Raw genomic sequence first — 10,772 nt, 5'->3', positions numbered from 1 at the left:
CAAATTTCTCAGTCAAAGTCTTGAAACGGTCATGGGTATGCATGCAAAAATATTGCAACAGTACTCAGTAGAACATAAAACACAACCACGCATGGGAATTGGGGAAGCAAATACTTTAAAACGAATTATTCCGAATTATATCAACGCAATAAAATTGCAATACTTTAGTACATGTATTTGAACAGCAATGCCCGGGCAGCAATGAAGCCGGCCATAGGCGCGGCTAGGCGTATCATACCATACATTGCAGTTCAAATGCATCGGATCATGATTGTGGCCTAGTCGAGCCTAGCATGCATGCCAGTCGGTCTGCTGACTCGCCGTGGCACAAAAAATACCTCAATTTTGCACAAAACAATCCATGATGTCAAATTATCACATCCAAAGTGTCGCCATGAACGTCAGCTTCAACTTCTCCAGCCAAAGTTTTTGCATTAATAATCAGGTTTCATGTAATCATGAAATTAAACCTTGTTTGAGGTGTATTCCCATTGCCACAGCATAACGGTTTTCCAACTTGTCTTCAACGATAAAGCTGCTGATCACACCGAAGGCATTGAGGTGGTGTGGCTGCTGATGAGCGCTGAGGCTACAACCTATAATTAAAGACCGAATTAAAAAAGACTAGTTTGCGTCTGACGTCATGACAAAGGCGTGCCGTGATTGGTTGCTGACCTGCGCAGTATGGCATTTTTGGTCTGGTTTACAGGACGGCATACGCAAGCTAATCTTTTTTAATTCGGTCTTCAATTATACAACATATGAGTTTGAAAATATTCTAATGCATAATTCATTAACTTGATAGACCCACGCCATTGGCGCCACGTGCTAGGCGTTTCTAGAATCCCTATAGAATAAGATTAATTTTAATGCTAATTTATTGCACATGCTGAGGAAGCGTGATTACCTTTTTGAACATTCGGAAATGGCGATAGGCGAATTTATGTATGGCGCAAAGAGGGGGGATACAGATTGGGCTCTCGATATTGGGCGGAAATTAGAGTACTTGTCAGAATATAAATTTGTACAATCGGCCTACATGCCGCGCAATGTGCGGCATTTTAGGTGTAAATTTCAAAGCATACTACCTCCTGCGGAGGCAGAAAAACCCACCAGTGCTGTTTGAAGCTATACTATAAAAGTTGATCAAAATAAACAATTTTAATAATACCATAAGGGGTTGTGCAAGAATTATGAGCCATGGGGGAAAGCAAATGGGGGGGCAAAGTTGTTTAGGGTAATTAGGGCCTATTGTAACCATCCTGATCACCTTGCTCTTGTCCCATGAACCTAGTCCCACAACCCTTCCCCCTTCTAAGCCCTCTATGGCGGTGCTACGGAGGGGGCAAGGGGGGCATTTACCCCCCTCCCTGTTTTTCTTGCCCCCCAGTTTTCCCCACCCCCACTTTTGAGGAAAAAACCCACAATTACTTAAATTTCCACTTTTTACAGCAATTTTGCGCAAAATTGGCGGCCCCCCCCATGTTTTTCTCCCCCCCACTTTTGAGGGAAAAAACACAATTAGGCCTATATACTTAAATTTCCACTTTTACAGCAATTTTGCGCAAAATGGGCGATTTCCCCCCTGAAATTCACCCCCCAATTCCCCCACCCCTCCGAAAAAATTCCTGGTGCCGCCACTGCCCTTCCAGCAGTTCCAGCTCCTCAGTCTGCAGCTCCTTCCAAAATCTGTGCTGCCATCCTCTCGATCGAATCAAGCGCCTCATCATTCGACATGCGGGGATTTCCCAGTCAATGACGTCATCGTATATGAGTCACTTCCGGGTACGGAAATATTGGATAGTTGATCTGCATCGTAAAACTGCATGGGGAAAAAACAAATCTTCTGATGTTGCAGGTCATTATACACCCAAATCAGAGAAGTGAAGGAAGATAATAAGGTTAGTGTCTGTCACATACGCAATATAGCTAGTCATGATCATGGTCACATTCATTTTGTGTCTGTGTTTATATTTGGTTTTACATCATGTACATGTTTAAGCTTACCTAACGACCTCAACCTATCGGGAACCTATACTGTGTCTCGTCTCAAGTCGAGAGTAACGCCCGAAGTAACGTCATGTTGGAATTCACAGTGGCAGATTCGAATCCGCTATGCATATGTTAACGCAGTTGCGTCACCAGCGTACGGATAAATCGCCCGTATACTTATTAATTATTTCAACTTTCTTTATACAGGGTAGCTCCTTCAGTGTAAAAGCACTGGAGGCTCTATAAATTGTATGATTTTCCAAATATTTTTTTATATTATATTTCTTTATAATTATTATATTTCTTTATATATTTCTTTCTTAAATATATTTCTTTAAATGATGCAGATGTATTCAGACCAGCAGCAGCCAGTAACACAGCCTTCATCGGACCAAGGACAAGATGCAACAGGTCAGTGTACTCATGCAATAGAGTCGCAAACATTTTTTGGGTCACAACCTCTTCCTCTTCCAAAAGGGGTTGTGGGACTTGCCAGAAATTTTTTTTAAAGTACATCTCTGTGCATTTAAGGCCCTTCACAATTGAGTCTTAGTTTCCTGTTTCATGGTTGAAAACTAGAGATGAGGCGACTTTGAATTATTAATTATTAATTATCTATTATTTTCTTTATTTTAAAACAAGTGGTCGCAACCTACATCAACCCGTTTGGACTAGGAACATGCATTTAATTATTTTACAACTATGTTTGATTTTATACATTAGTAATGGTACAGTTATGTTCTTTGTTTATTCATCATTATAGTTGATATAAGCAAAGTCAGAAAGTAGCAAATGGAAGTCATTAATTTAAGTTATTTTAAAAAAGAAAATCCAAAATAAAAATAAAATATTTAAATATTTTGCAATTCTCTACTTTGGACGCGCGCGGGAAACAGGAACCTATGAATTAATTGTAAAGGGCCTAAGTGCAGGGTACCATCATATTGGTCATTAAACCATTTTATTGACCCATGTTAGCATTAATATTGCACATTTTCCCCGGGACATTTTCACGCGTCTTTGTGCACTTTTGTCCCGGCAAAGTCATTTTGGGAGCCGGTCAGTAGGACAAAATGGAATTTGTGTCCCCTTTGTAAGTAACAGAGCTTAACAACCCCTCATTGGAAATTTTAATGTTAGGTGATAAGCGTACGCTAACAGCCTTGCGCTTGTGTAAATTCACAGAAGCCATCACCAGTGACATGCATTATGCAAAGCACAAGTACTGTAACTGCATACTGCGCACTCAACAGCTACGAGATAACCTGGAATATTATTTTAATGACAGCAACTATCTTGGGAAAACTTTGAAAATGTCTACTAGTATATTGTCAGCCTGAGATGACACTCCAGTTGCAAAGCTGAGTCAGTAGTGTAGCATGATCATGTCATTTGATTGGGTGGGGGGGTACAGGCCACTTTTTTCGCAATACGATAATTCAAAATTTTCATTTCCATAAGCAGGCCTTGCCGCTTGAGGCGATCGATCGCTCTCGCCGCCACCACTACGCCTAAACTCAATTTCTAGTGAGCGATTTTCCACTCGCCATACACACTAAATATCACTCGCTGCGAATCTCCCAAAATCAGGCATCGAATCAGCCAATTCAACATTTAATCGATTCCGTGCCCTCTCAAAGCAGAGAAAGTGACCAATTATAGCGCGCTTTGCGCGAGTTTAAACATAAATACATAATAACGTTTCAAGACCGAAGCCCCCGGGACCGAAGCTCTACTTGATTATACCCAAGTGGTATTTTGCAAAATTTAGACCACTCGCAGAGTGATGCTAGCGAGTAATTAACCTTTTTAAAAAATCTAGACGGCATGGCCTGCATAAGGGGCCCAGGCCCCCGGCCCTATGACATTATGCCAGTGAGCCGAGTCACTCGAGCCACATTGTCACATGACTACTAAATTCACAATGGTGAATTAAAAAAAAAATTGGTATTTTATTTTCATTTTAACAACATTTTATTTTATACATTATAGATAGTGGAAGACAGTTTGCATTTTCAGCTGATTGGCAACCTGCTGGACCGGTACCCCAAAATAACACAGCACAAACTGTGCACAGTAAGTATGCTGTCATTTCTAGCAATAATCCTCCTAAACTTAATCAAAATTGATTCTCCTAAAAATGTGCCTATAGTCAAATGCAGCAAACCTTTGACGAGCGCGACTAACGTGATGTTGCAAATTTGGCGCTAACAACGCGTACGGCGCACAGTTCATTCATAAGTTTCCACTCAGCAACAACATATCGCCTTAGCAGCCAATCAGAGACAAGTGCGTGCAACGCAGTAAATACGCGATGTATCCTTACAATACCCGCTCGTCAAAGGTTTACTGCATTTTAGTATATATTCCATTGATTTCTCGCAAGATGAGTTTCACACAAAGGTTGATGCATGCACACATTGCACAGTTTACCGGTACTCCTAAATAACTTCAATTGAGGACCAGTACCCCAAAATAACACAGCACAAACTGTACACAGTAAGTATAAGTATGCTGTCAATTCTAGCAATAATCCTCCTAACTTAATCAAAATTGATTCTCCTAAAACTGTGCCTATATTCCAAGATGAGTTAAAGGTCAATGAAATTGCACAGTTTACAAATAACTTCAATTGAGGAGTATATATTTTACAATGTCATCATCCCACACCAACCTGCTGTTTACCTCTCAATACTAAGATTAATTACCATCATCATCACCTTTATACTGTGTAGTCATCATCATCATGAACATCATCACTACAATGAAGATGACCATTATGGTGATTGATGATGATGATGATGAATAGAAATGACAATATTGATGATGATAATGATTGAGGATGTGGATGACAATGATGATGATGATGACGATGACAATGATAGATAATCATGGGCAGCATATTTCATCAGCTTTGATGGCATGTGTCTCCCCATTGTTATACCCCTGCCATATAGTTAATGTCATTATCAGCAGCAAAAACAGTAACATTGTCATTACATAATGATGATGACCATGGTGACAATGATGATGATGATGACGTACTACAAAGACAATGATGATGATTAGGAAGAAGATGAGGAAGAAGAGGATCGAGGAAGGCAAAGATGATGATAGTGATGATGATGATGATGATGATGACAACAACAGCGATGATGATGGTGGTAGTGATGATGATGATGATGATGATGATGATGATGACAGTGATGAGGATGAGGAGGAAAAAAAGATGAAGAGGAAGATCAAGGAAGTGAAAGAGGAGGGGGAGTAGAAGGGTGACAACGATTACAGGTTAATGATGACAAGTTGAGGCAGAAGAAGATCAAGGAGTATAAAGATGATGATGTTGATGATGACAATGAGGAGGAGGAAAAAGATTAAGAGGAGTTGAGTAGATGAAGAAGAAGAGGCGTAGAAAGATAACAATGATAATAGGTTGATGATGACAAGATGATTATGCTGATGAAGAAGATGAATTGTTCTTCATCACCATTATCATAATCTTCATTATACCAATTGAACTCTAGCTGTTCTCACTGGTTCTGATCATATAACTTTCATTGTTCATTTCAGCCACTTTAAGACACTTGGACCAATGGAGGGAAGTACTACGACTCTCAATAGTGCGTCGAAGACTGCTAGACGATCTAGACGCGTCAGTAATCACAAACTACTTCCATTACATGCCAGTAGCTGATGAACAGCAGATACAAAGTAGACAGAGAAATAATGGTAGAACAGCAGGTGTGGAAATATTCCTGGATGTACTCGGTCGTCTTGGTAATCCTGCCTGGCCAGAGGATTTATGTGAGGGGTTGCGAGAAATTGGACAGCGCCACCTGTCTGATCTCTTGGAGCAGGAACATGCGAGGATTGTGCAAAGAACTGTCGGTGGTAAAGCACCTGCTCATGAAACACTTAAAGCAGACATTAGTAAGTACTTATTTTTCTCAAAATGTCAAATTTGCCATAAAATTTGTATCATATCACAAATTAAAAGCAGATATCAGAAGGATGTTCCTCGTATTCCGAATGCAACTTGGTGTGTCGTGTGCTCTCAGGTCCCACAAAAAATACTGTGCAATGGTTAGTGACCGCCCTTAAGAGAGCTGTTTGATTGTTTGGAAAGGGGTCCCAAATGTATCTGTGATTACTGAAGCCTATTTTTGTAACCCCCCCCCTGCATTTTTAATTAAACACTAAAGCCCTTTTCACACATAAACAAATGCAAGAATAATGTAAAAGCCCACAATTGTTAGGCTTTGCGTAGTTTTGCATTTAAGGCATGAGCAGAGCTCTTGTTTCACATATTTTAATTAACTGTTTCAATATTATTATATTTGAAAAAGAATCCCCCCTCAATTTTTATAAATTATTGCTTTATTATACTAACTATTTATATGACCTGATACCAACATAGGGGTTAATACCATGGAAAAATATCCCTGGGACCCAGGTCTTAGAGACCCACATCATAGAGATGCAAAAGCCAAAAGTATAAAAAGCCCATTGTCATCAAAGATTTAAAAACATTTTTGTGTTTGCTGGATATCTTTAAAATTGTATAATTATATGTATCTCATGATAAAATGATTAGCAATAAACATATTTGCTCTCTGCATGGATCCGCCATCTTGCTACCAAATTGAGGTTTCCCTGCAAATGCATTGTGCCAGAAGGCTTTTGCAATGTGTATGTGACAATTAAAGCATGCTTTTGACAGGCGTATGCATATGCAACACATACTTTACCGGTAGAACTTCGTTTTGAGATGACTGTGTGATCGGCGTATAGCCTATAAATAGTGTTACACTTTTTTTTTACAGAATCAGTCAAGAAAATGCAATACAAGCCATCAATACCCAGAGAAGAATTAAACGGTAAGTTTGTTCAATGGAATATTGTCATATCAGTAGACCATTTATTTCTCTCTCCCCCCCTACCTCTCTCCTCCCCCTACCATTTCCCCTTTTCCTCTTCCCCCCTTTCAGCCTTAAAAATAAATTTTAACAAATTGATGAAAAACAAAAATCACCACAAACAATTTTGGGAAAAAAAACCTCTAAGTTGATAGGCTTTCACGACGGGATTCCATAACAACTGATTTTTATTCGAGTGCGCCGTCGGATATCACATTACCGGTGCAGCCGGTCAATGTGTGAAAACTACAGTACTGGTGTAGCTAGTCACTATGTGTAGAGACCAGCTAGAAACCAGTCCTGATGAAGTCAGAGCCACATCTGATGAAAGCTTGACCATTTTCACACAGTGTCTGGCTGCACCAGTACTGTAGTTTTCACACATTGACCGGCTGCACCGGTAATGTGATATCCGACGGCGCACCCGAATAAAAATCAGTAGTTAAAAAACCTCATTCACACAGTTGATTTGATTTTTAATGTCATAGTTTTGCATTTAGTGATATTAACCAGTGGCTTATTCAGGCAATCCCATTTGGAATCCATGTGAACACTCCCTGTATGGAGGATTATAAAGATTATCATGTCTTTCACAGGGGGTATGGATTTGAACTGGAAAATAGCTGCATGCATACTTTACTTGATCTCAACCAAAACAATACTGATGATATTTATCTATTTATTATATAGCCATGCTTCAGTACTGCGATTTATGGAAAACCACAGTGCGACGTGAAAAGCCCCTCCTACGAGAAAACGTAGATGCAGTCGAGATAAACGCTTACTTCCCATACATGTCTAATAAAGTAGGGGAAAAAGTACGCGCCACCGCAGACACACGGGGACGCATAATTGCAATGGATGTCTTCATTGATGATGGACTTATGTATGTTGGTGGTCAGAACTGGCCTAATGATCTCTGTTTTGCACTGGGTGAGAAATTCAATCAGGGATATATAGCAGAGGCATTAAAAAGCCGGTTTCTTGAGCTCCTTGACAAGGGACGTACCACTAGGTATAGGGACTTGGACAAGTATTTGAAATCTTCAGGAGGTGGTAAGTAAATATACTATTAAGATAGTAATTTGAATTAAACTTCAACACTACTTCTTTATTTCGCTTAGCAGGAGCACTCATTGTCAGCCGATGTTGTTAGCTCTGATGTTTTCTTGGAATTGGCAAGAGACCAATCTGATCAGATGACGTCACACTATATAACGTCACCCAAGTTGAAAAATTCCTGCCCCTGATGCCGCTGGGTTGGATCAGGTTGTCCCATACAGGATCTAGTTCCAATTCTGTGTCTCTGTTCAATGAATATCCTTGCTTCAAGAAAAACCGCAACATCCCTCTATCTCTAAGTACCGCTATCTCTAAGGTTCGCTATCACTAATGTGTAAAGTCTATGGAGATGAGAATCCCGCTATCTCTAATAGACAAAAGGGTTCGCTATACCTAAAAAAAGGTCTGCTACTTCTAAGGTTCGATATCACTAATTCAGAATAAGGTTCCCTAGTTCTAAGGTTCGATATCACTAATTTTAAATAAGGCTCGCTATCAATTTTAAATAAGGTTTGTTATCACTAATTTTGAATAAGGCCCGCTATCATTAATTTATTGAAGGTTCGCTATCTCTAAGGTTCGCTATCACTAATTGCAATTAAGGTTCGCTATACCTAAGGTTCGCTATCACTAATTTTGATTAAGGTTCGCTATCACTAATTAATAAAGGTTCGCTAGAGATAGCGAACCTTATTTAAAATTAGTGATATCGAACCTTAGAAATAGCGGGCCTTATTTTAAATTAGTGATAGCGAATCTTAGATATAGCGAACCTTCAATAAATTAGTGATCGCGGGCCTTATTTGAAAATAGTGATAGCGAACCTTATTTAAAATGAGTGATATCGAACCTTAGAAATACTGAACCTTTATTTCAAATTAGTGATATCGAACCTTAGGTATAGTGGACCTTTTTTGTAATTAGTGATTGCGAACCTTAAGAGATAGCGAACCGGCGCCAGAAAAACATCAGAGCTAACAACATCAGCTAACAACAAGGAAGTTCCACGAAAGGGCTCCTGGTAAGTAAAATAGTAGTAGTGTTGAAGTTTAATTTCAATTACTTTTATTTTATTACCACTATGTATGAATCTGCAATTCTAGATATATATAATATTATCTGAAAAACAATATTTTGTCTTAAGCACCCGTGCAGTCTCGCACATTCATGAAAACGTCTGGCAATAATAGTTCTTGACCCGATTAGATTTCCAGCGTAAAATATGCTAATTTAAGTAGTGTGTCAAATAAAGTACATCAACTAAGCAAGCCAATAGGTCTCAAAACTACCAACTTGCAACTTTACACTCATTTCGTAGGAATAGGCAACATTTATAATGTACAAATTTTGCTACTATATAACTTCTGCTAGTTTTGTTTATCCAGTGTAATTCCAAATGTATTGTTCTTTGATTCTTTTCAGCATTGGGTCCAGATTTTGGTGAATTTCATAGCTGTGGAATGCCAACATGAAAGAAGACTATCAAATGATTCAGATTTTACAAAAGCAGACCAAAGGCAGCTGGTAATAATGAAATTGAGTTAAAGGCAAAGATAAGGAGCAAAATAACAACAACAAAAATGAATATCAATATATTGTCACAAACTCCTCAGCCATCAGGCATAAATTCATGGAAGTATTCTGTACTATCTTTGAGTCACTTGGTCTTGCCGAGCCTCAAACCCACAACCATGTGGTGAAAAGGCAAGCACAATAGTGCGTAGGCAAAAAGAGGACTTCCCATATGTATATGACACTAACCCAGGGGCATATAGCCAGGGGAAATGCCTCCCCCAAAAAAAGAAAGGATAAAATGCAGATGGCAAGTAAAGTAGTGTCTTTAAAATGATTACAAATTGGACAAAAATTGATAAATGTGACGATCCACATCGAAACGCTCGTAAAGTCGGCCCCTGGTCAATTTTGTTTTCTTGCGTATTTAGAAAATATATATCATAAGTTTTACAATGATATATCATTTGACTTCAAACAATATCCAGAAGCGGGGTTATAGCTTGTTAAACTTTGCTACTTCAGTAAAAAGGTACATTATTTTGGTGCTACAATATATCTCTTTTTCTACATTGCTGGTATTAAATATCAAATGGTCATAATTGGCGGTCACTTCAAATCATCCCCAAGTCAACGAGGTGCAGGACATGTCCTCTCATTGTTAATTGTTGGTTAACTCACCACTTGAACAGGATTTAGCCAAAGCAAACAAAGACTAAAGCTATTTACTATAAGTATAAGCTTATTATCCTCTTCAACAATAGGATTAAAGATTGGTATTTTGACTGGACTGAAATGAGACACTTGTAGGACAATTATTAGGTACATTATGAATACAAGCTTTGTACACATTTTGGACTGTAACTCGAAATATAATTTGCCGACTTTACGAGCGGTTTGAGATGGATGGTCACAAATGGGTACAACAATTTGGCTTTCCTCCTCAAACTAAAATCCTGGCTATGCTACTGCACTAACCCACTTTATATACCTGTGTGGCAAAGCTCCCCCTCCTTGTAAGGCATTGTGCCTTTTGAAACTGAAAAGTTCTTGTCATCCTTGAGAGGAAATTTGATTGACTGTTTACTCTGTGTAATGGATGCCTGGGTCCGCCTGGTGTTAATAAATACAAGGGCCACTGCTGCCACCATTTTTGTCACAAGCCGCCCAGCCTTCAGGCATAAATTCATCCAAGTATCCTGCACTATCTTCAAGTCCTGCCTGGCCTTGAACTCAAGATCTTTTAAACCGAGAGTGTGCTTTAGTGCATAGGCCAAAAGAGAGTAC

The 10,772-nt window shown here is 39.1% G+C and overlaps 1 protein-coding gene across 2 annotated transcripts; it reads left to right on the top strand.

The window, feature by feature from the left end:
• The first annotated feature begins 1,769 nt into the window (after positions 1–1,769).
• Positions 1,770–9,843, top strand: LOC140146470 (uncharacterized). Of its 2 annotated transcripts, none has more exons than XM_072168328.1 (7): positions 1,770–1,901; positions 2,340–2,403; positions 3,985–4,068; positions 5,566–5,925; positions 6,819–6,872; positions 7,602–7,967; positions 9,396–9,841. In XM_072168328.1, the coding sequence occupies exons 2-7, from the start codon at positions 2,340–2,342 to the stop codon at positions 9,443–9,445; spliced, it is 978 nt and encodes a 325-aa protein (XP_072024429.1). In that variant the 5' UTR covers positions 1,770–1,901; the 3' UTR covers positions 9,446–9,841. The 2 variants fall into 2 exon arrangements, with proteins under 2 accessions (XP_072024429.1, XP_072024430.1); XM_072168329.1 differs by lacking the exon at positions 1,770–1,901 and adding an exon at positions 2,024–2,146 and having other exon boundaries at positions 9,396–9,843.
• The last annotated feature ends 929 nt before the right edge of the window (positions 9,844–10,772 follow it).

Source organism: Amphiura filiformis, chromosome 2 (assembly GCF_039555335.1).
Source record: "Amphiura filiformis chromosome 2, Afil_fr2py, whole genome shotgun sequence".
NCBI classification, from domain to species: domain Eukaryota; kingdom Metazoa; phylum Echinodermata; class Ophiuroidea; order Amphilepidida; family Amphiuridae; genus Amphiura; species Amphiura filiformis.
The sequence above is the reverse complement of the archived record's forward strand: the minus strand, read 5'-3'. Positions and strand labels throughout refer to the sequence as shown.